Source organism: Molossus molossus, unplaced genomic scaffold (genome assembly GCF_014108415.1).
Source record: "Molossus molossus isolate mMolMol1 unplaced genomic scaffold, mMolMol1.p scaffold_m16_p_14, whole genome shotgun sequence".
Lineage (NCBI taxonomy): Eukaryota > Metazoa > Chordata > Mammalia > Chiroptera > Molossidae > Molossus > Molossus molossus.
Genome location: NW_023425349.1, coordinates 78,107,601 through 78,133,055, shown reverse-complemented (window position 1 = coordinate 78,133,055; position 25,455 = coordinate 78,107,601). Strand labels below are relative to the sequence as shown.

Here is a 25,455-nt window from a genome sequence, read left to right as displayed (position 1 = left end):
AGTTGAATTGTCAGGTGAAAAAGGAGAATGGTGGAAATGGAAATTTTGTTTCTAGAGGGTTTTAAGAAGGACTTTGGAGAAGATAGGATGAATGTAAATTATTTCCTAAGACTGGTTAGAAGAAAGATAGAGCCAAATGTAAAATAAAAATTTTGATCACCAGGCTTTACTACAGAATTTCTCAAACCTGAAATCAGGTTTTACTATTCACTGATGTGTTTCACAATGTTAATGAAATACATAGAGCCATTAACCAAATGATCTATTTTATTGATTTACTTTATTTTTTTAATACAGGGCACGAAGACTGTGTAAGAGGTTTGGCGATTTTGAGTGAAACAGAATTTCTTTCCTGTGCAAATGATGCCAGTATTAGAAGGTGGCAAATCACTGGAGAGTGTCTTGAAGTATATTATGGACATACAAATTATATTTATAGCATATCTGTCTTTCCAAATTGTAAAGGTAAGATTATCTTATACCATGTATTTAAAATTTTGTATTGATCATTGTTTCATCACATTCTTAAGGTGAGGGGAAGAGGGCTGATGATTTAAATCATTTTACTAACTGTAACTTAAATAATTTAGTGACTTTATTTTATAGGTATTTATTTCCTAAAGAAGAAAATTTTATGATCATTTTTATATTAATTCACATTTGATGGCTGTAAAAAGTTCTTAGGTATCTGAGGAAAGGTTTTGCATAACTTATTGGTATTACATATAGTATATAAGATATGAATTGTATAAAAATGTTTTTTTAAAGTTGTACAGAGGTGACAAATATATAAAATTTAAAGTTATAATTTTAAAAAACTTTGGGGTAAAAAAAAAAATCAGCCTATCTAGAAAAATGGTATGTATTGATGTACTTAATTTTACTTATTTAAACTAATTTTTTCTGTATTTATCAATTTTAGATTTTGTGACAACAGGAGAAGACAGATCTCTGAGAATTTGGAAAAATGGGGAATGTGCTCAAACAGTTCGACTTCCAGCTCAGTCTATATGGTGCTGCTGTGTGCTAGACAATGGTGACATTGTGGTTGGTGCGAGGTATTTATTTTCTAGTCATTAAGTAATATGTGTCTAGGAGGCATTAGAGTGCACAGAGATAAGCCATGAAGAATTTCAGGTGAATTGGAGAGGTCATATGCACAGTTCTGTTACTGAATGAGTAGTAGTAGGTATAACAACTGGTCCATGAATGATAAAGGATATATTATACCAGTATTGTACTATAAGTTGTGCAGTTGAAACTGAATGCAAAAGAAGTTAGCTAAGGTTGAGTTTAGTGTGGGAAAACTTTCGAGAGAAGAAAAAATTTGAATGGGATATTGAAAGATAATGAGTAAGAAGGGAAATGAGAATTTTTATCAAAAGAAACAGTATGCGTAAAAGTGTAACATGGGAATGAAAGTGATGTCTAAGGAAATGAAGGATTTGTGGAGGATTGATGCTGGGGTAAGTGGATAATAGGTAAGGGTAGGCTTAGTTATGGAGAACATCAGTGCTGGGCATTTTTTGGATTCAGTGCTTGGGGTTAAAGGGTTATAACTCCTGAGTGATATGATTAAAACAGAACTTGTGTATTATTAAATACGTAGGTTTTATTTAATGAGTGGTGACGATGGGAAAGAAAGTAATTAGAAAGCAACTGCAGTATTAAGGGTGTGAAATTGTGAAATATTGGCCCCATAATGCAGCTGGATAAAAGACCAAAAATGAGATAATGCAGAGGAAAATCATCAGAAATGTGGTGAAAGAAAAGAATAACCCTTCAAACTTTTGGTGATTGGAAGTCTGCATTAATAAAAATGGGGATGTGGGAAAATTGGTTTGGTGCAGAAGGTAAAGACTGGTTTCAGACTTTGTGAGGCCCAGGTGGTGATCAGCCATGCTCATGCCAGTGCATCACGGGCAGTTGGACTGGACCTTGAGAACTGACACTGAAAATAAACATTTGCACAGAAAAGTCAAGTGATGGACCACCTTTCTCTCAGGGAAGAAGTATAGTAGGGGAGGAGCAGAAAACTGAAGAGTGAATCTTGTGACTTCTGTGGGTGGAGAAAGAGAAGCCAGTAGGTCCAGACATTGAAATTCAGAGATGGTAAAGGAGAAATTTTGGAGGGAGAGTGTGATCAATGTTAACAAGTACCTGAGGGATTAGGATGGAAAGTTGGGAAAGCTCTTGGATTTGGTTTAAAAGATGTGATTAGTGACTTTTACATCAGATTTTGGTTGAAAATGATAGAAGTTAAATAAGAGACAATGATGAATGAAGGATTAGAGTCTACTCTGGCATTGAAGGCAGGAAGAAAAAGCAATAATATATAGAGGGTCTAATAGAGTGGAAGTGTTTTCCTTTCTGCCTGGGCCAGCAGTTGATTTGTTGGCTTAGTTTTTTTAGCATATTTAAAGTTGAAGAAAAATAAATTTAAAGGGTAAATTGCTATTAGTGGAAGATTATGTAAGAAACAAAGTTTTCTCTAGAACTGGGTAGAATTAATACAGTTGAAAGTTTCTAACTTGCCTCCTCACCCCAAAATGTAGAATTGAGAAGTCATAGAAATGAAGTCATTTTTCTGAGAATAGAGGTTATGACTGCCATCTAGTCCAAAGGTGAGGCTGTTCTTTCTTGACGGGGGTTACATTGCTAGTTAAAGGCATATGAAAGACAGACTCCATGTTTCCCTAAGGAACAGATATTGAGCACCTGCTATTTTCTAAGTCTTACGTTGGGTGTTTGAGCCCTTGATAAAGTAAACCCACCCACTACCCTTTATACCGTAACAGCTATGTAATGTTGTCTTTTAATGCATACACTTTATTGAAAATTATGTTAAATATATATTTCCCTGTACTTTGTCAGTAATTTTTCCCTAGTCTTTTTTTTTTTTTTTTTTTTTTTTAATATAGCACTTCTTAAAAAATATATTGATTTTAGAGAGAAAAGGGAAGGGAAAGAGAGAGAGAAACATCAATTTGTTGTTCCAATTATTGATTGGTTGATTCTTGTATGTGCCCTGACCTTGTAGAGATTGAACCTGCAATCTTGACGTATCGGGATGACGCTGTAATCAACTGAGCTACCATGCCAGGGCTCCCCTCATCTTTTTTCACCCTGTACTTTGCTTTTGAAAATAACAGAGGGTAGTGTGTGCTCAAATCAGCATAGTGCTATACTCAGCAATACTTACATAATAATGTTTCTTATATTCACAAATAAAGTTATATTTGTTTTAGATCATTCAGGTGTGATAACATTATGCACTATGGCAATGACTTAAAATCAGTTTGTTTTTCCTTTTAGTGATGGTATTATTAGAGTGTTTACAGCATCAGCGGATCGGACGGCAAGTGCTGAGGAAATCAAGGCTTTTGAAAAAGAACTCTCTCAGGCAACCATTGATTCCAAAACTGGTGATTTAGGGGACATTAATGCAGAGCAGCTTCCTGGGAGGGAACACCTGAATGAACCTGGTAAATCTTTCAGTGTTATCTAGTAGTAAAAATTGTTACCAGTTATTCCAAAATTTTAGAATAATTAAAGCCATAAGAAAAAGGGTTTAGTGTAAAAGTCAAATGACACAGTATTAACATTTGTACTTGTGCAACAGCAGTGGTGGGTGAAGCTGTTGGCTCCCTTATACACAGTCACGGCAGTCGCATCAGACTGTCTGTGGTTGTGTTCTTCACTGGCACACAGTCCTAGTTAAAAAAAAATGCCACTCATAAATGTCCTTAATGAAGCATTAAACATTAATTTCATCACATCTTCACCCCTTTGGTAATTTTTTTAAACTGTTCTGGATGACAATGTAAATTACACATACAGTACACTAATGTACCATGGTGTCTGCAGGGTAAGTAAGTACTTGTGCAGTCATTTAGGTTGCAGGCTGAACTATGCGCTTTTTCATGGAATGCCATTTTTATTTCACAGAACAATTAGTTATTCAGGCTTGGGTATTTGGCAGGCATTTAAAAAAAAATGAATAAAGTGAGCCTGTCACTTTAAGGAAAACAACTGATGGTATTTGTTGCCAAACATAAAATTCAAACTTTCAAATGTGGTTTGAAATTTTAGAAAATCTGTATCTGCCACCAGTAGCTTGATAGTTTCCCACTACTAACAAGACTGTTCTAATGATATCAGTTGAACTATTAGCAGCGTGATTTTTTTTTTTATATTGAATAATAAAATGTGTAAACATGTGGGCGATCTACACAGCTCATTTCATCAATATTTTCCAAATGCCAGTTCATGGTGTTACAAAATCATGAATGGGTAAAAGATCTGTTCAATGTGTAAGATAGACCAATAGATTTTAGTTTAATAGAGTGTGACAGAATCACTGATGTTTTCAGATTCTAAACTATTTTTAAGGACCTGCTACTTGTACAATATCCACATTTTCCTGAAAAGGCTATTAAACTAGTCTCTCTGTCAACTATTTTTTATATACTTCAACCAAAACAACAGATTGAGTGCACAGGCAGATGTGGTAAATTCAGCTGTCTTACAAAAATGGAAAATAATACCAGTCTTTTCACTAGATTTCTAAAATTAAACTTATTTTTCATTAAAATATTTATTTAATATGTTATGAACCTACTATTGTTTTCTATGAAGTAAATATATTCTCATATTCTCTGGGCTTCTGAATAACTTCTATGACTATAAAGAGATCTGGAAACCAAAACTTTGAGAACCACTTCATTAATATCATGTTTAGATATTTTTACAATTCTTTATAAAATGTAGTCTTTTATCACTATGTATATACATACAATAAATATTTACTAAGTGCCTAATGTGTACCAGGCACTGTTGTAAGCTCTAGGAAGTGGAGCAGATAACAAAAGGTACAAAACCTCTGTTCTCACAGATTTATATTCTATATGAGGAGACAGATAATTAAAAAGTAAATATATAAGTATTCCAAATAATGGTAACTCTACTTCTATGGGAAACAAAGCCAGGGTTGTGGCTGTTTTATCATTTAAATACGGTGGTCAGGGAATGTGTGAAAGGATAGCACTGGCTGCTGTACAGATAAACACAGATAAACCCTGGGATGTCAGCGGCTTAACAAGAAAAGTGTACTGCACATTTAAAGTTCAGTTGATGGCAGGGTGTGCTGGAGCATGTTTGTAGAGTGATTTTGTTCTTCAGGGTTATTCAGGGACCTGGGCTGATGGAAACCACCATCTTCAACATGTGACATCAAAGTTTCCTTAGATATAGACTTTCGTCCACCAAGCAGGGTAAGAGGGAGGGTAGAGGATGACGGAAAATGCCTAGAACTGGCCTGTATCACACCCATCCAGATTCCACTGAGTGTGTACTCAGTGTTAACTAGGGACACAAGATGCAAGGGTGCTGAACAGTGTAGTCTCTATCTAGACAACCACAGCTCTACTCTATGGAATAGGAAGGACCATGAATCTCTGGAGGACAGCTAGATGTCTTTGCCATTGAAGGTTTTGCTGACAATGTGACATTCAGGTAAAGTTTTTAAGGAGGCAAGGGAGCAAATCTTGCCAGCACCCATGTGAAGAGTGTTGGAGGCAGAATAAATAGCTAGTGCAAAGACTCCGCTGCTGAAGTAGGATGATGGGATGAGAGAAGGAGTATTGGCAAGTGAGGCCAGAGACGATGGTAAAGGCAGTTTATGTTTGGCCTTGTACACCATTCCAGTGACACAGGCTTTAATTGAAGGTGAGTTGGAAAGTCACTGAAGGGTCTCCAGCTGACATGTGTCAGGGGCTCCTTAAACTTTAGAAAGAATTTCTGCGGTTGCTGGGTTAAATATAGACTGTCTGGGTCCACAGGATAGGAGTGGGAAGCCGTTGAATAATTCCAAATGAGAAACTGTGGTGGCTTATACCAATAGGTATCAGTGGAGATGGTGAGGTAGTTTCCTAGATAGAGCTGATAGAATTTGCTAAAGGATTGCCTGTGGGGTTGCAAAAAAGAGAAACCAGACTCTTGAACACTTTTTGGCCTGAGCAGCTAAAAGAATAGAGTCATTTACTGAAATGAAAGTGTTGTCAGAAGATACTCAGTAATAAAACTTGTTTTAATTTTGATGAGGTGGCTAATTTTTAGAATCATATTGTTTTAACCTTTCTTTCATAAAGTTTCCTTTTAATCATTTTTTATATCACTTTCTAGGAGAATTAAAAATAATTCTTTTTAGGTTTTCTTTTCCTTTATAACATTTTCTGTGAAAACAAAATACAGATTTCTCTTTTATGTATAAATTTTAATGTTTACAATTTTCTACCTAAATGTTTTTGAATTTTATTGTGCCATTCTGTCTTTGATTCTCACAATTTTTATATTTAGGTTCTAGAGAAGGACAGACTCGTCTAATCCGAGATGGAGAGAATGTAGAAGCCTATCAGTGGAGTATTGGTGAAGGGAGGTGGATAAAAATTGGTGATGTTGTTGGCTCTTCTGGTGCTAATCAGCAAACATCTGGAAAAGTTTTATATGAAGGGAAAGTACGTTGATTTCTGCTTTCTAATTACCTTTATCTTAAAGCATTGGATAAGTTAAGGTTTTCTTTTCCTTTTTCTTCATGCTAATAAAATGTTCTGTGGTGTTTTAACATTGAAAACTACATTTCTCTGGGGAAATTATCTTTTCCCTGTCTTGAATTAGTATTTTTAAGAATCTTTTTCCTTGTGGGGAGAGCTGCATTTCACAGACAGACTAAGCATATCTGTCTTTAAGTAGTTACCATGCATAAACTGTTTCCAACCATTTTGGATTAGGAGCATCTGTGCCACCTTTTATCTAATGCTTCATGCCCGTATTTAACTTGGCAAGACATGAGGGACCCTGCAGGCCGTACTCACAGTGCCAGAATGTCTTAGTAAGCAGGGCATGCTAATTGCTAATACTTTTGGCCTTCAGATCAACCAATTGGAAATTTGCCTTTGGCCTTAGAATTAAAATGTAGTCATTATCTATCCCCCACTCCACCCCCAGTGAAATATTAATCCTGCAGCACATGTGCGTGGCTGCTCTTAATTATTATATGCCAAGTGGAAGGTTTTAACTATGCACGTTGGAGAGAGTTTACTATAATTATTAAAAATGAAGAACATATAAAATCTCTGTTGTATATGTCATTAATGCATATGAACAGATAAATTAGTAATCATTTATCTCCTTTTTTATATTCCTGTTAAAGGAATTTGATTATGTTTTCTCAATTGATGTCAATGAAGGTGGACCATCCTATAAATTGCCATATAATATCAGTGATGATCCCTGGTTAACTGCATACAACTTCTTGCAGAAGAATGATTTGAATCCCATGTTTTTGGATCAAGTGGCAAAATTTATTATTGATAACACAAAAGGTCAAATGTTGGCACTTGGGAACACCAGTTTTTCAGATCCGTTTACAGGTAAGTTAGGGTTTGTATTAAGTCTTCATGTGCTTCTGTCAATGTTGATTGATTTTCATTTTTGATGTGTTTAAAAACCAAAATCTACAATAGGTTTTTTTTCACATTCATATTTGTAAGCCTCAAATTATATAGTAATTCTATATTTATAAAAATGATTATGAATTGTCTGTTACGAAAATATAGCCACACTAAAGTTTATATAGTAAACTAAATAAAATTAAGAAACTTTAATTTAGTCATTTGAAATGAAAAGAAACTTCTGTGTTTCTTTATATTGGTACTTCTTTTTTTTCATCCTCACCCAAGGATATTTTTCCATTTTCTGTTTAGATAGAGTGGGAGGGAGAGAGAGGAAGAGAGAGAAACATCGACGTGAATAGGACACATTGAGTGGCTGCCACCCGCTTGACCAACCAGGGCCGGGGACAAACTGCAACCAAGGTACGCACCCTTAGCGGGAACCGAACCCGGGTCTCTCTGGACCGCAGGTCGACACTGTAACCGCTGAGCCAAACCGGCCAGGGCTATTGGAACTTCTTTTTAAAAATATATTTTGTGGTAAAATTTAGTGAACAGAACTTATTTTTTCACATGAGGCTAACTTGGTTAATTGTGCATCATATCTGGGACTAAATTGTGGGTATTTTTATTTTATATGTGACTTCTATTTCATTTGTTCATTTTAAGTCACTTGTTTGTAACATAGTATACAGTGTCTAAAATTTTGCAAATGAATTAGGTTCTCATGCCAGTCCATAAATTCTAATCCTAGTAGTATTTGTCTGAGTCCTATTCCTAGGGAGTAGATTATAATTCTAGTATTATTAGCCTGAGTTCTGGGTCCCAGGTATAGGAGCCATGGTATAGGACCAAAGCCATGGTATAGGAGAAAAGAAAATGCTTCCTCTTTTCTTAGGTATAGGGCAAGCTCTAAATAAAATTATGAAATTGGCACTGTTTTGTTAATGTTTTGCTGTTGTCGGTTTGACTCCATTTTTCACATGCTACCAGTTTATTCTTGTTTTATAAGGATCCAATATCTTCTTCTTGTCTCAAGTCCTTTTATAGCTCTTTCTTTCATCTTCTTCCCTGACAGATACTTCATGTTCCTAAATTATATCCTCTATCAAAATTCCATTGCCAGTTCACATAATAAAGCTAATTTCATCTGCATGTTGACTTAAACAGAATTATCAGGCTGACTTACTACTGAACTATACATAATGCAAACCTTCCCAAAAGTTGCACTTTACATTAAAAGGTGTGGGAGGGGGTATCATCTGGACATTTCTATTGGTGGAATTTCAGACTATGGTGCAAAAGAGTGAACACATGATTGCAGTATTGTGAAAGCTGTTTTGTGGGACCAGGAGCAGATATTAAAGCAGCTGCTTCGATCTGGAAACCTAACAGTTCTTTGTCTTTTTTGCTTTTCTGAAGCTTAACTTTATAAGTATCCTTACATATATCTTTTTTAGATGTCTCTGATTATTTCCCTAGAGGTACTAATGAAACATATATGCACACACACCACACATTTGTAGAGATGGAAATGGAAGTCTGTTTCCTTTGTAGCACTCATCCCCTTTGTAATTCTTTTCTCCAGTAGGTTGTAAGCTTCAGTGGATACAAGCAATCATGTTCTCTGCTGGATCCCCAGCACTGAACGCACTGTTTGACACATGAACCCAGGGGTTCTCTGAAAGATTAACATTTAATGCCCGTGGTTTTGATAGCAAAAGCAACAGCAGGAATTCTAGTGAATTTATATAGGAACAGGAACTGATTGTATGTATATATTATTTAGGTCAGAGACTACCCGCAGTTTCTCTTTTTATATTTGAATTCCTAGTTATTTTAATATTTAAATGCAAGGGCTAAGATATAATGCTTATTATATAATAAGCATTAAAGTTAACAAAACAAAGCTTGGAGAATCACTGAAATTTTAGTTTCTAACTAGTCTTTTCAACTCTCAGACTTGTAACTGTAATTTCTGTTATTCTCCCATGTAACAGCCTTGCCTTCTGTTTTCCTCCAAGCTTAGTCTTCCAATATAAGCATTGTGTTACTTATGAAATTCAAAATGTTGGCATACTTCAGTCTTTCCTTTGTTTGTATACATAGGTGGTGGTCGGTATGTTCCAGGCTCTTCATCAGGATCCTCTAACACACTGCCTGCAGCAGATCCTTTTACAGGTGGGATGCAGTTTTGGTTAAAATACCTTCATTAAATATATAGCATTTTACATTATATGACTTTACATTTTGGAGATAATCATTCAATAACTGATGCTTCCCTTATCCATATGTCCAATTTTGATGGATCTCCTTTAACTTCTAATTTTTGCTTTTTCCTGGAGTACTTTCATGATTTTCCTTATGATTTTTAAATAGCATATTATTATAACTCATCATTTTCTTCAATGGTCCTTCCTGTCAGGAGAGTCATTAGGAGCACAGGTTTTTAGAGCCAGACAGATCTTGGTTCAGAATTTGGCTCTCCCACTTACTTGCTGTGAAAAGTTAGCAAGTTACTTAACCTGTCTGAGCCTATTTTTTTTATCTGTGAAATTAAATAATAGGGGAGCCCATCAACCAAGACACAGCATGAGTGCTATCAATGGCGAGATGCTACCGATCATGAGCAGAGGAGCCATGTGAGTCCCTGATATTGGATGGAGCAGTGCAGTCAAGAAGTTTGCCCAGGCATATTTGCCTTAGTGTGGAAGGAGACAGTTCACCAGCTACCCAGGATTAGTCTTCCTAATCTAAGTTATTAATTGCCTCCATGAAGCCCTGAAAGTGTTGGTGTGTCTCTTCAAAGTGACTTTTTACCAAGGTATGCATGCCTCAGCATCACCACTACTGGAGAAATGGCCAGACTTGGACTTTAATGTGGCTGAAGAAGTCTCTATTTTCAGAATAGTTTTTGATAGATTTTATGATGCTATTGTTGGATCTTCATCACAGTTCCTGGACAATATATCAAACTTGGAAAGAGTTATGGTATCCTTTGGCCTTGCCAACATACAATCCTGTCTATCTAAATCATAGATTGGACCAACAATATACAACTATGGCTCAGTGTCATGAAGCTGTGAGTTGCTCTCAGTGAGTTCTTTCTCCTGTGAATGAATTGGTGGACCAGATGCAAATAGCTGCATCCTGTACATTAATAACTAGTATATGACAATAACCAACTGTCAAGCTAAATGTTGTGATGGCACAATAGCTGTTTAGGAAGTCTTGATGACATGACATAATGCAATTTTTGAAAAGGTAGTAAGGATCTGAAGAGTAGATAAGATGACGACTTTTTCTTATCAGCCTATTCAAGCACAGTATGTGCTGAAACTTAGAACAACAGAGTTACCGAATTTCATTGGCAGGACTTTTTTGGAACAGAAAGAACGTACCAAGCTTCAAACAGTACCAACAAAATCAAGAGAACTCTGTCATAACTGGCGCATGTCTCACTGTTGCACAATGTTAGTAACTCAGAAGATGCAGTGATTATGGAGATATGCAAGATAGCATACTAAATGCCCAAGAGAGTTATGCAATTAGGAAAGTAACGCAATTATTAAAAAAAAAAGATAACAGCATCTACCAAACTGAGATATTATGCAAAGAAAATTGTATAATACATGTTAAGTATTCTAGGTGGAATATATTTAAGCCCTCAATACATGTAGCTATTAATACTGTTGATGTTGTTCCCCCAATTTTACCAATAGCACTGGGGCCAAAAGGTTTGCCTACCTGTCTTACAACTTAAGGGCCATCTTCAGTCTCTTTCTTTTCCTTATTTATGTGTTTGTTAAACCTCTAATGTCAATTAGAATCATCTAGGATGCTTGTTTAAATTACTTACCACAAGTTCTTACCCACAGATTTTGACACACTAGGCTAGTGAGGAGGTTAAAAATAGTCATGCTCTGATCCCTCATCCATCAATTCTGATTGAATTAAATAGTATTGTGTGTGGTTTGCTGTTAGGTTGTTACAACAGTTCACTCTAGGTTTCTAAAGTGAAGCCATTTTGGAGAACCACTAGGTTAGTATGGGTGTGCCCTGGGAATCTGCATATTGAACAGGTGACTATCTCTAAATGTCAGAACCATATTTAGAAAATTATGGGACTACACTATGCCTCATAATGCCTCGGGCAATCTATTCAGCTTTCCATTGATAAAGTATTGCGAGTAATAGTGGTATCTAATATTTAAGTAAGTACATGCATATAACATACTTAGCATGCTAGCTGGTATAGTTTTGTTTTGTTTTCTTTATTATTTTAATTCTATTTACATCTGTGTAAATTTTTTGTATTTTAGTTTTGCTTGCTTTTTCTGCATGTGTTAACTGGTTATATCAACTCCTAGATATTAAATTCAGAGGTTGAAACGATAGTTCATCTCTTCTCATAAAGTCTGGTCTAGGACTCAGAACTTCTCCAAATTTTGCTGATCCTCTACACTTGTTTTTCATATTCCTTTCCATTTTCAGTGCAACAGTTACAAGTATAATCTAAAATGTGAGACTGGGCTATTGTCATAGTGTCCATAACTCTTACCTAATCATTAAACTTCTGTAATTGTAATGTAAAAGGCATCTAATGTTTATTTTTTAACTTGAGGATTACTTTCCTAGTTCATATTTATTGGGCACTAAAATTGTATGCCAGGCATTGTTCTAAGCATTTTTCTGTATTAAATTTATACCTCATTTATTATATATAGAAGTACCATTTCAAAGTATAACTAATAATGAAGTTAGTTATTATATGTAAGGAGGGGCAGTTGGAACTTTATAATTTGCAGTTGCCTTTGCTTACTAGGAATATTATTGCATTTTAGGTGGAGGTCGTTATGTGCCAGGGTCTGCAAGTATGGGAACTACCATGGCTGGAGTTGATCCGTTTACAGGTATACAGTTTTCATTCCCCCCCCCCCCCTTTTTTTTTAAAGATTTTTAAAGTTTATTGAAACTTTTATTTAATAAAATATTAAGAAAATTGGTGTCTTTTTTTCCTAGCTGGAGAACTTTTTATATAGTAAATTAAGACAAAACTTCTTGACTTGGCTTTTAGAGCGCTCTCAGAATGGGCATTACTGCACATTAGAATCATCTGACAGCATTAGAAAAAGGACTTTAGCTTCATCCCTAGAGATGCTCACTTGATCTAATACTGCTCTGGGTGGGGACCTTGGCAAGGGCAGTTTTCCTAATGTTCCCGTGTGATTCTAATGTGCGGCCAGGATTGAACACTGCTGTTATACTTCTGTTGCGTTGTCGCTGATTTCCTCAGTACCCTCACCAGATCGAGTTTATTCTAGTCTCTCCTTTGTTTGTTTTTAATATGTTGAAAATGTTATTCACTATATTACATATTCTTCTCTTTAGGGGACTCTGAAAAGAATGTGCTTTTATAATTCAGGCCTAGAATATTTGGCCTTCTCCTGAGCAACTAATTTGTTTTATTCTTAGTATCTAGTCTAGATCTAACACATCTTCCTTCTTCATCACTGTTGAATGTTTGCAGGCATGCTTTCCTCTATATTGGATGCCAATAAAGCAGAGGTAATTTGTGGTTTACCTCTTGAAAGTTTAACATATCATGGCATAGACTTTCCCGTACTTTATTTTTTTATAAGAGAATATGTGTGACATGTATTTTGAGTGTAATAATAAATACACATAAACTCTACTTAAGAACTTGGTGTGTGTTTCCGTAAGCAATTTTTCATTGTAAAAGTACCGTTGTCTGGCAGTATTGAACAGAGTGATTAAGATTATTGAGTCTAACTTCTGTGTGTCCCTTCCTTGATTAAACCCCTTTCATGGCTTCCCATTGGGTATTCTCTCACACCATGTATTCCATTCCTCTGCCTTTTTTTTCTGCCTGGCCATACTGGCCTGTGTCAGTTCTTTGAGCATGCCATGCTATTTTCTGTTTCAGGAGCTTTGAACACTCTGTTTTCTTTTGGAATACTAGGACTCTTTGTTTCTTAGACCACAGGTTTTTGTTTTTCTCATTTTTTATTTAATTTTGCAACATAATATTTATTAAACCAGTGAAACTTTTCTGGACATTTATATAGATCACCTATTTTATTACAAGATTTCTTTCATAGCACCCTATACTTTTCCTTCAGAGAACTTTGTATCAAACTTAATTGTTAGGGCAATATTTGATTTGCATCCTCCTTACCACAACTAGAATCTAATAACCAGGAGTACTGGCAGTGTCTGTATAGCTCATCTTTGATCATAAATATTTTATGCCTTATAAGTAATGAGAATTAATTTTGTGTTTATCTCATTACTTACTTTATCTATCTTCCCCACTTGTATTTGTAATATATTCAGAAGATTAAAATGTTTTATTCATCTTTTTGCAAAATACCTTAATTTAACATTGAAACAAAATTAAATAAATTAAGCCCTGGCCGGTTTGGCACAGCAGTTAGAGCATTGGCCCGCGGACCAGAGAGTCCTGGGTTTGGTTCCCGCTAAGGGCACGTAGCTCGGTTGCAGTTTGTCCCCGGCCCCGGATGGGGTCGTGTGAGTGGCAACCTGTCAATGTTTCTCTCTCTCTCTTCCCCCCCTCCCTCCCGCTCTTATCTGAAGATAAATGCAAAAATATCCTCGAGTGAGGATTAAAAATAAATAAATAAAGATTTGAAATGTTAGAAATAAATTATGCTTTAGTTGAAGTAGTTTTATTCACGGTGTATGAATTTTTACCCTGTGTCATTTTTTTGTTTATCATCAGTTTACTATAATATGGACTTAAGAAGTAAAATCATATAAAAGACTAAAACCCTTGACTTTCAAGAACTTAAAACTTGGGGTGATTTATAAAAATTATGTAGAAAATGACAATGCCTACTACATCATTTGGAATAAGCAATAAAAGACATGAGAAGAAAGATTAATATACCTTAGAGTACATGGAAATAGGAAATTTCATAATTGTTTTGTATTTTTTATCTTAAATATTTATTAAAAATATGAGTAGAAAATATGAAATAGAAAAGCTTTGTTTTACATTTAAGTTTCTATTTCAAAACCAAAATATATTATATAAAATATTTTATATAATGGGTAGCAATGGGGGGGAGGAAAACATCTAGAACACTAATAAGTTAATAAAAAAATTTATAAAATCTTACAAAATGATTTTTCTTTTTTTCCTTTTTTTGAGGTTGCTTGTTATTGCATACACTGAGTAGTTTCATATCTTAATTGTGAAAACAAAGTCATACAATTAAAAATTTTCATTTTTGACTACTCATGATTTTTAACATTTTCTATTCTGTAACAGGGAATAGTGCCTACCGATCAGCTACATCTAAAACGGTGAATATTTATTTCCCTAAAAAAGAGGCTGTCACTTTTGACCAAGCAAACCCTACACAGATATTAGGTAAGTATGTTTTAATTGAATAGTTTTCTCATATATCCACAGACTCTTTGCCATGCACTCAACGCCATTTCTCCTCCTAACATGAGCTGGGAACTGGGTGCTTCCATGATAGACTTCTATTGTGGTATTATACAACTGTGTGGACTACAAGTGCACAATCTGATCATGGACCCTTAATACTTTGTAAGAAGCCTTATGCAAATATAAGGTAAATGTTTTATAATGACTTTAATGAAAAGAAAACTAAAGGGGAAAAATGTAAATCCCATCCCCTAAGCTCTTAATGTTTAAAAAAAAATTAGTAAAGCATTAAAAAAAATAAAAATCTTGGCTTTAAAAATTAGTAGCCCTTAGAAATAAAGATGTTTAAATTTCCCGTTAAAAATGAAACTTCTCAGATGACTTTGATTTTTCTTTTTGTTAATTTGTTTTTCTCAAAACAAAATGACAGGTTTTGGGGAGGGAGGGGTTGGGAAGGGGGGTTTACCAAGAGTATTACCAGCTAGCTCTGTTTGCTAAAAACAGAGAATTATTTGAGATAACATACACACTTGAATATAAAGACGGGGTTGTTGTTTTTTTTTGGGGGGGGGGGGTTTGGTCAAAATTATCCTTTGTACTATCTTTATAAAAATCATAAGTACATTTTGAACAATAAAGAAATGTGTGTGTGTATATATATATACACATATACCTATAACAACTAGACATTTTTCAACTAATGTACAATATATCCAAGAGGTCTCCTTTTGCATTTCTTAAATAAACTTTGTTTTTTATATTCTGATAGTGTTAAAATTTTCAGTGCCACAAACAGTGAAACAGGTCTGATCTTCCAGTTATGACTGATAAAAATTTGTAAATTTGGATAATTTATATTTTTAAAACATTTGTGATGGGAATTTGGGCTTTTTCATGTTTTGAGATAAAGATTTTTGAGGAAACAGTGTTAGATGTCTCAAGGCATTAGTGACAACAAGGATGCTGATATTAAAGATACATGTGAAGAGTTTAAAAGAAATTGTTTCATGAAATACGAATATTGTGGGAAAAGTCAATTATTTTCATTAAACATATTTAAGATAATGTGATGTCAAATGTGCAGATGGAACTAAATCAATAAATTATTGTAAATAGACATTTAAGTTTTCGACTATTTCACTGACAGTAGTAGAAATCGATACAAGTTGGCTAAAAGTTGTTAAAAATTTTCTCATTGAAAAAGTAGAGAATTGACTTGTATGTGGCTATATATGACAAATACTGCTTTGACAACCATTCTGAATGATTACAAATGTGATACACTTTAAAACTTATTCAAAGTAGAAATCTTCAGAAGACTTTAGAAAATAACGGGTAAAATAAAAGTTATCACAGTAACCTTTTTAGCTTAAAAATGTTCACAAGCCTTATCCTTATTTTATATTCTTCATTAATTGCCATGAAAAATCTTACTTCCTCATAGTGTATGGTAGAGTACTTATAGATAAATCTGACATTTATGTATTTTATTGGGCTCATTACAGTTAGAGAATTTTGAAGGTTTGGTTTTGGTTCTAGGTAAACTGAAGGAACTTAATGGAACTGCACCTGAAGAAAAGAAGTTAACTGAGGATGACCTGATACTTCTTGAGAAAATATTATCTCTAATATGTAATAGTTCTTCAGAAAAGCCCACAGCCCAGCAACTTCAGATTTTGTGGAAAGCTATTAACTGGCCTGAAGGTACAGAAACACTCTCTAAAATATAACTAGAATGCAGGAAGTGCGTCTTTTCTATCAATATTTTTGGTGTTTCTAGATTAAATAAAAGTTAACCTGAGTAATTATAATTCATGTTATAAAAACCTTCACAAAAAGGATTCACTACACCACTGTAATTCACAGTTTTGTTTTGCTTACGTGTATTATGAAAATATGAAGGTAATGTAATGACCACATACATGTACCATTTTATATTCCATTTCAGAGCATTTGTAGATCCCCTGAAAGCCACCCAGCAAACTCTTTGTGACCGGTTAAACCTAGGCTACAAACATTTGCTATAGGACTTTTTCTGTTTTTGTTTTGTTTTGTTTTGTTTTTTAGTAAATAAGTTTTACTTTTTTTTTTTTTAGTAAATAAGTTTTACTTTAAAAATTTATTTTTTATCGAGATAACTTTGTTGTTATAACATTATATAAGGTTCAGGTGTACAACATTTCAATTTGGTACTATATACACTATAGAGTGCTCACCACCAACTCTAGTTTCCATTTGTTACCATACATTTAATTTTTAATTCTAGAAATGTCCTCTCCCCTATTATTTTTTGTGTGCTACTGATTTATTGGAGAAAAAAATCATCTGTCCTACAAAATGTCCCATATTGTGATTTTGGCTGATCACTTAATTTAATTTAATGTGTTGCTCTATATAGTCCTACTAGACTATAGATTCTGGTTCATTAGTTTATTTTAAAGGTGAATACTGTTTATGAATGATGCCGCAAACTACCTTTATATCACAAGGCTCATAATTTCTATTTTCCTCACTTTTAATGATACTTACGATTTTTTTTTCACTCCTCAAGGATAATTTTCTATTTATCATTAGAGTGGGAGGGAGGGAGGGGAAGACAGAGAGAAACATCAATGTGATTTGCCTTATCGACTGGTTGTCTCCTGCACTACCCTACCAGGGCCGGGGACGAAATGCAACCAAGGTACGTGCCCTTGACCGGAATCGAACCCATGACTCATTGGTCCATAGGCTGACGCTCTAAACGCTGAGCCAAACTGGCTAGGGCAATGCTTACAATTTTTTTTCTTCTTTTTTTATCCTCACTCAAGGACATTTTTCCATTTTTTGTTCAGATAGAGTGGGAGGGAGAGAGAGGAAGAGAGAGAAACATCGACATGAAAGGGACACATTGAGCGGTTGCCACCCACACGACCCAACCAGGGCCGGGGACAAACTGCAACCGAGGTATGTGCCCTTAGCAGGAACTGATCCTCGGTTTGTTCCCGGCCCTGGTTGGGTCGTGCAGGGGGCAGCCGCTCGATGTGTCCCTTTCACGTCGATGTTTCTCTCTCTCTCCCTCCTCATTCTATCTGAACAACAACAAAAAAAATCAAGGTCCCAATCCCATTCATTCCTCAAGGATTTATTGAAAACTCACTGTGAGTCAGCTGTTTAATAACCTAAGAGAGTTACATTATTTTTAAAGAACATATGATTATGTAGCAATTAGTCCAGTTTCTACAAATATCAAAAGTCAGTTAACAGTTTTAGAAATATGTGCATTTTCTTTTATTTAAAAAATTTATTTTTCTTTATTGATTTTTAGAGAGAAAAAAAGGGAGGGGCAAAGAGAGATGGAAACATAGATAAGAGAGAACATTGATTGGCTGCCTCCTGCATGTGCCCTGACTGGGAATCCAATCGGTGACTTCTTGATGCATGGGTTGACGCTCAACCACTGAGTCACACTGGCAGGGCAGAAATATGTGCATTTTATTTATTTATTTAATTTTTTTTTCTTTATTGATTTTATAGAGAAAGGAAGTAAGAGGGAGAGAGAGAGAGAAACATCGATGACAGAGAACATCTATCAGCCGCCTCCTGTATGCCCCCCACTGGAGATTGGGCCCACAACCTGGGCATGTTTCCTAACCGGAAATCAAACCGGCGACCTCTTGGTGCATGGGTCAACACTCAACCACTGAGCCACACCAGCCTAATGAAATATGTGCATTTTAAAGCAAGCACACAATTTTTAACATTTTCTGACATGAGCATGGTGTTAATTTGTAACAGGAAATAAAATCCTTAATAAAATGAGTGATAGTCATAGTTTTCTGAATTTTCATAAATATTTAATTTTTTTCTTAATAGATATCGTCTTTCCTGCGCTTGACATTCTTCGGTTGTCAATTAAACATCCCAGTGTGAATGAGAATTTCTGCAATGAAAAGGAAGGGGCTCAGTTCAGCAGTCATCTCATCAGTCTTCTGAACCCTAAAGGAAGGCCTGCAAACCAGCTGCTTGCTCTGAGGACTTTTTGCAATTGTTTTATTGGCCAGGCAGGACAAAAGCTCATGATGTCTCAGAGGGAAGCCCTGATGTCCCATGCAATAGAACTGAAATCAGGGAGCAATAAGAACATTCACATTGCTCTGGCTACTTTGACCCTGAACTATTCTGTTTGTTTTTATAAAGACCATAACATTGAAGGGAAAGCTCAATGTTTGTCAGTAATTAGCACAATCTTCGAAGTTGTACAAGATCTAGAAGCCACTTTTAGACTTCTTGTGGCTCTTGGAACACTGATCAGTGATGATTCAAATGCTGTACAATTAGCCAAGTCTTTAGGTGTTGATTCTCAAATAAAAAAATATGCCTCAGTATCAGAACCAGCTAAAGTAAGTGAATGCTGTAGACTTATCCTAAATTTGCTGTAACAATGGGGAAGAGGGCTGAGATTTTAAATTGATTAGTGGATTTTTTTTTTTTTTTCACATTTTACATTACTGATAACAGATCATTTAAAAAATGCTGTGGATTAAGTAAGTTTCAGATCTTGTAATGGGGAGGGAGGAACAAAGGAGAAATAAAATTTTTGCACTGATAAACTGTGAGATTTTCCTGTATAATGTGGGTAGGTTTTCAAGAGTTGAGAAACAAATTAAGAATGATCTATAATCAACAACCCAACTACAGTGGCATAATTTCTGTATTTAAGCCACACAGGAGATGAAATTTATTTGCATAATCTGTTTTCACTAATTATATACCCCTAATTGTTAATTGTTGATGGTTGTCTTTTATCAAATTTCTGCTCTACTCATTTTCATTGCTGTGTTCTTTCAATAGAACTGATACAAGGTAATTGTTTTACGATAACTACATTAGAAATTTTTTAAAATTAAGTTTGTTGTAAATGATTCCATATATTGAAAAGATATAAAATAATTTATTCACTTAAGTCATTTGTAAATAGAAAGTAAATTTGTTTGATGGCTCATTTTTAAAGTAAAAACAAATTACTAAGCTATATTAGGTTGTATATCAGTTCAGACAAATGAGGCCCCGAGTTAACTCGAGGCTTATGTGCAGATTCCTTTGCCCTTCACTACTTGAGGTAACTTCATTATTCATTCCAGTTTTGAAAAATAGTTGTTTATTTTTGGTCATTTCCATGACCTTAAAGGAAATTTGGAATGCATTAAATTTTAGGCAACTGTGAAAGCAAGAGTACATTAAGCTATGTTATTTGCAAGCCCAGACAGAGCCTGTCCTGTGAAATCAGTATTTTTGAGGTCCTAACATGGTCCTGGTGCTGTACTAACCACTTTGATATTTAAGTCCCCAAACCCCCTAAATGAATTGTGACATTATCCCTGTATTTTCAGAAAATAATGAGATGAATCATGATGATAGAAGAAAAGTGCATACCATGCTCTACTTCCACAGAGAGGGGGTCACAAATTTGTGAACATTTTAGCAACTAAGAAAGAAGGAACCCTCTTATTAATTACATAATTTACTGTGTTTAAAAAAACTTCAAGGAAGATAAGTGTAACTTCCTATTGCAAAATGTTGGAAAGATCTTTTCATAAAGAAGACTTGGCATAAACTAGTTTGCAGTATTCTCAATATTTATGTTATATAAAACCATGGATTTCCTGGCTTAATGCCAAATTGTAGTCAGAGAAGAACAATTCCCTAATAGGGGTGGAAAAGATTCTCATTGTCTAGATTAATCCAAGGAAAAATTTGGAATGTCAAAAATGACTGGGTAAAATATAAACAGAGGAGATACGTATTTTGCTAAGTATTATATTGCAGCTTTCTGGTGTATACCCAGACTTTATTTTTATTTGCTGGTTCTATTATGAACCTGTGCTTTACTGATGTTGATTTGAAATTTAGGAGTTTAAATCAAAGTTAAATTGCTAAGTTAGAGTTCAGCCCAGGTCAGCCTGGTTCCATTACACTACATGGCTTTCTTATTAGCATGTTACAATTCATCTACAATACTCTGAAATACCAGCTACCTTTGGACATACAGTCTTGGTTAAGAATATGCGTTTGCTTTTCAAAATGTAAGGGGTGACATATTATAAACACTTTGTTTTCTATTAGTGTATAAGTTTTTATAACAACTTTTTATTATACAGTATTTCATGTTTGTATTGAAAAGTTACAAAGTACACTTTAACAAAAGCTAAAACAATCCCACTTGAAAGTGAGTGTTTAATGGAGGTTTAGTAATATTTTAAATAGTTTTTCTTTTTCAGTTAATAGTTTTTTATGATTTCCTTCATATTTTTTCTGAATATAAAAATACATACTCCTTGAATAAGACATACACAAATAAAAATTGCTTGTAATCACACCACCCAGAGAACCATTCTTAACACTATGTCAATAGGTATGTAAACACATGTTTTATTTTTTTTTAAAGGAATGATATACATTGTTAAATAACCTGATTTTTAAACCTGACATACATTAATATGCTTACTTCCACCTTAATAAATATATGGATATACCCATTTTCTATTATCTGACATTGTTTCAAATTTTTGCCACAGTGATTATCAAGTTTTGTTTAATGTTTAAAATTAGGGTGCTTTTATCTGGGTGTACCAAGAAAGGCAGGATCTTGACTTTTTGTGCCTCTTGTGGAGGAAAATAGTCTTCAGAATTTAGCAAGTAATGGAAACTTGAAAGAGGAAAAGACCCTTCTACAGAGTAGGTAGGCTGATACTGCTCCTGGGCCAAAGGTGAAGCCCTGGGACTTAAAACTTGATCTTGTGGTTCCTGTACACATTGTAATAAATCAGAAAAGTAAAATACCCAATGGCAATATTTTTTTTATCAAATTTAAAGTCATTAATATTTATGAAATATTTTGCAACTGGACTTTAAACCAGTTACATATCATTGTAAAGAACAAATTTAGGTAAACTAGATTGCTTGCATTAAGCAATTTATACTCATTCTAAGCTTATCCTCATCTCTATGCAGTATGTACTGCTAGTAATCTTAATTTACAGGTGAAGAAACAGAAATAGGTCAGGTAAATCTTTATATAACAAGTCAGTAGTAAGACAATGGAGAAGAAATGTAATTTGATAAATGATGTTGCAAAAACGATATCAATATGGAGAAAAATAACAATTTGTGGTAGCCACTTTACTCCTGCTATGGTACTGGCAGACATGTAAGCTTGATACATAGAGCAGAAGGTAGCTTGAACAAGCCTCCAAACCAAAATTTTTTATTCTTGAGTTCTCAAAGGAACTAATAAATTTAAGAAATTTTTTTTATTTCTACATCATTTAAAATTTTCAATAGGACCACCAGAGGTGCAATGTAATACAGTGAAAGAGTACTGGTGTTCGAGTTATAAAGCATACGTTTCAATGACATTTCCACCACTTGCTAATGAATTAAGGTACGTTGCTTAACCTAAGCCCCAGTTTAATCATATATACACTACAACTTCAAAAAATAAAAAAGAGCCCGGCCGGTGTGGCTTAGTGGATTGAGCATCGTCCCATGGACAGAGATCCTGGTTGGATTACTGGTCAGGGCACATGCCTGGGTTTTGGGCCCAATCTCCAGTGCAGGGCATGCAGGAGGCAGCTGATAGGTATTTCTCTCTCACATGGATGTTTCTCTCCCTCTCTAAAAAAAGTCAATCAACACATTTTTAAAAATAGAAAATAAGATACTTAAAGAAAAGCCTAACAAAATGTCTGCCACATAAGTACTTATGAAGCCTTCCTTTAAAAGATAACAAGGCTACATCTTCAACAATAAAAGTGTCTGCTGTGTACAAAGATCATTCAAAAGGTAAAAAAGATAGGAACACTAATATGCCAACAATATTTTATCCCTGCTCCTCTCCCATCTCACCAACATAATTAGTGTACATTTATAAAGTTGATGCACTGACTTCAGTAAATTGTTGAACTCATTACCAGATGATTTTATTAGGAGGAAATAGTTACTCAACCAGTGGGTATATATTCAACATTGCAAATCAAAAATGCAAGTTAAAAATTAATATTTTCATACATTTTTTAAAAGATTTCAGGGTTTGGGTGACATTTTAAGTTGGCTCAGTCGTCCAGGGAATCAATGAAACAGAAGAAAAAGATGTTGATATCCTTTCATAAATTACAATTTCTTGAGTACAAAATACCATTGGGAAATGCAACTTTTTTTTTTCTTAAGCTGCTTATAGTTTCATTATTTTGAAACGTGGCAACAAAACAAGGTCAATACCAGTATTTGAATATTACTTAAATTGAGAAAATACAATGAAATACTAGATCCAAGTTCCTTTATAAGTGAAAAGGCATCATACCTAGAAATTAATGTTAATGGGATAAACAACGAAGCACAAGACCCTATTAGGAGTAATTCCCTAAAAGCTATATATTTTTTTAAAAGTGTCCAGGTGATGAGATTGTCCCTGAGTTCTGTTACAATGCTACTTGGCTTATAAAAAGTGGAAAAGCAATGAAATTAGAGAATCAAAAACTACACCTTTACCTGTGCACTTGTATACTGACAAAGATTAAAAAGCAGTATCAATAGGTAAAGAGCTGTTGAAAGGCTCCACCACCAGGCCTTCGTAGAGGTAAAAAACGAGCAGACTGCACACCTTGGCAACCCTGCCGCAAAGGAACCCACCTCCGCGACTTGTGGAGGCGGCGCCGTGAGTTCTGGCACCGCCCCCAGGAACGCCTGGCGCCTCTGCGACGAGGCCGGAAGTGACGGCAAACTGCGACGCAAACGGTGAGGTTTAGGTCTCAGAGAAGGCGGGCTTCCTCCCGATGGTTACAGCTGAAGGATCATGACGGGGAAGAAATCTTCCCGGGAGAAGCGGCGCAAAAGAAACGGTCAGGAGGCGGCCGCGGCAGTCGCGGCGCCGGACCTGGCCCCTACCCTCGCCAGCAGCGGCAGTGGAAGCACCAGCGGCTGCGGGAGCACCAGCGGCTGCGGGAACATCACCTGCTGCGGGAGCACCAGCTTCTCTGGAAGTGTCGCTGGCGCTGGGAGCGGCGTGGAGCGCAGCGAGCGCCGGAAGCGGAGGAGCACCGACTCCTCTTGCAGCGTCTCGGGCTCCGGGCAACAGGTGCGTGCGCGCCCTTCTCCCAGCTGTCCCAGCTGCTGCGTTTTCGGAGGAATCCGCGGGACGATCGGGGAGGGCGCCGGCTGGCGCTCACTGCAAGCTTGCGAAACCAAGATTCCACCTGTGCTTGAGGTGCATGTGGCTAAGTCCCGGTGAACCCCACATTCCCATCTTTTGAACTTCAGGTTCCTGGACTTGGGAACTAACTCATTTTGTTTTTGGCTCCCTCCACTCCTATGGCCTCCTCATTCTCCCTAAAGAGTATGAACAGGGAACCACCTTTTACTGCTCTTGTAAGCGACGCTTTACTTCTTTCTACATCTTCACCTTTAACAGGTTATGATTAACTCCATATTGCAAGATGAGAAAGTTAAGGAAGTTTGCCCTGGCCAGTTTGGCTCAGCGGTAGAGCATGGGCCCACGGACCAATGAGTCCCGGCTTGGATTCCAGTCAAGGGCAGTACTTAGGTGGCGGTTCCTCCCGGCTCTGGTCTGGGTTCTGCAGGAGGCAGCCAGTTGATGTGTCCCTCTTCAGTTGATGTTTCTCTCTTTTCCTCCCACTTTATCTGAAGAAACAGAAAAGTATCCTTGGGTGAGGATTAAAAAACAAAACAAAACGCTAAGGAAGTTTACCAACAGTCACAGTTTGCTACCAACGCCTAGATTTGTATCTAGTATCTGACTACATAAAAAAACATGCTCTGTATGTTCCTTTGACCTGCCAAGACAGCACTGTTTTGTTTTGTTTTGTTTTTAATTGTTTGCTTATAGTGCCCTGGCCGGTTTGGCTCAGCTGTTGGAACGTTGGTCTGCGGACCAGAAAGTCCCGGTTCGTTCCCGCTAGGGGCATATACAAAAAAAAAATCATTTGCTTATAGTATATTATGAAACGTGCATAAACACAGAAATGAAGGGGAAAATGTGACAGTCTCTCTTTAAGCCTCCTTCCACATTAAGAGTTTGTCACGCGGCCTCTTCATTAATTATCAGATATGTGTATTTAAGTTCCTACACATAAGCCTTATTGTACATTGCCCCCATTGAATTGTACAATATAGCTACATTGTTGGGATGATGGACCTTTATATATGCAATATCTTATTTAATGACTGCATGATATTTCATTGTATCTTTATTGAAGAATATTTAGGTGTTCAGTTTTCTTGATATTGCAGAGATGATTCGGAAGTGAATACCCTTGTACATATGTCTTGTGCAAGAATTACTTTTACTTTAGGTTGGAGTCTCAGAAGTGAAATTGTTGGATCAACGTTTATGCATTTAAAAAAATTGATAGATACCACCAAATGCTTCCCAAAAAGGCTTTGCTTATAAACTAAACAGTATATAAGAATATATACTGCAGGTTTTCACTACATTCATTTTTTAAAATTTTGTTAGCTTAATGGGTGAAATTAATGTTGCATTTGTTTTTTTTTGTTTTTTTTTTCTTT

General features: G+C 35.6%; 2 protein-coding genes across 4 annotated transcripts in view; both read left to right on the top strand.

Moving 5' to 3' along the window:
• PLAA (phospholipase A2 activating protein) overlaps nt 1-19,481 on the top strand; it is a 41,065-nt gene extending 21,584 nt beyond the window's left edge. Inside the window, exons 5-14 of the mRNA XM_036261387.1 lie at nt 298-465; nt 923-1,058; nt 3,316-3,485; nt 6,358-6,515; nt 7,211-7,430; nt 9,561-9,632; nt 12,296-12,364; nt 14,767-14,868; nt 16,429-16,593; nt 18,745-19,481. Coding sequence (XP_036117280.1) covers nt 298-465; nt 923-1,058; nt 3,316-3,485; nt 6,358-6,515; nt 7,211-7,430; nt 9,561-9,632; nt 12,296-12,364; nt 14,767-14,868; nt 16,429-16,593; nt 18,745-19,310 — 1,826 coding nt within the window. The 3' untranslated portion in view covers nt 19,311-19,481. The remainder of the gene's footprint in view (nt 1-297; nt 466-922; nt 1,059-3,315; nt 3,486-6,357; nt 6,516-7,210; nt 7,431-9,560; nt 9,633-12,295; nt 12,365-14,766; nt 14,869-16,428; nt 16,594-18,744) is intronic.
• A 4,207-nt stretch (nt 19,482-23,688) lies between these two features.
• Nucleotides 23,689-25,455, top strand: part of CAAP1 (caspase activity and apoptosis inhibitor 1) — a 68,243-nt gene continuing 66,476 nt past the window's right edge. For 2 of the 3 annotated variants that reach the window (XR_004959524.1, XM_036261875.1), the window contains exon 1: nt 23,690-24,004. Coding sequence is in view for 2 of the 3 variants with exons in the window: in XM_036261875.1 (XP_036117768.1) it covers nt 23,723-24,004 (282 nt within the window). In the remaining variant the exon portion in view is untranslated. Of the gene's footprint in view, nt 24,005-25,455 lie in introns of all 3 variants that reach the window. The other variant, XM_036261876.1, reaches the window with a different exon arrangement.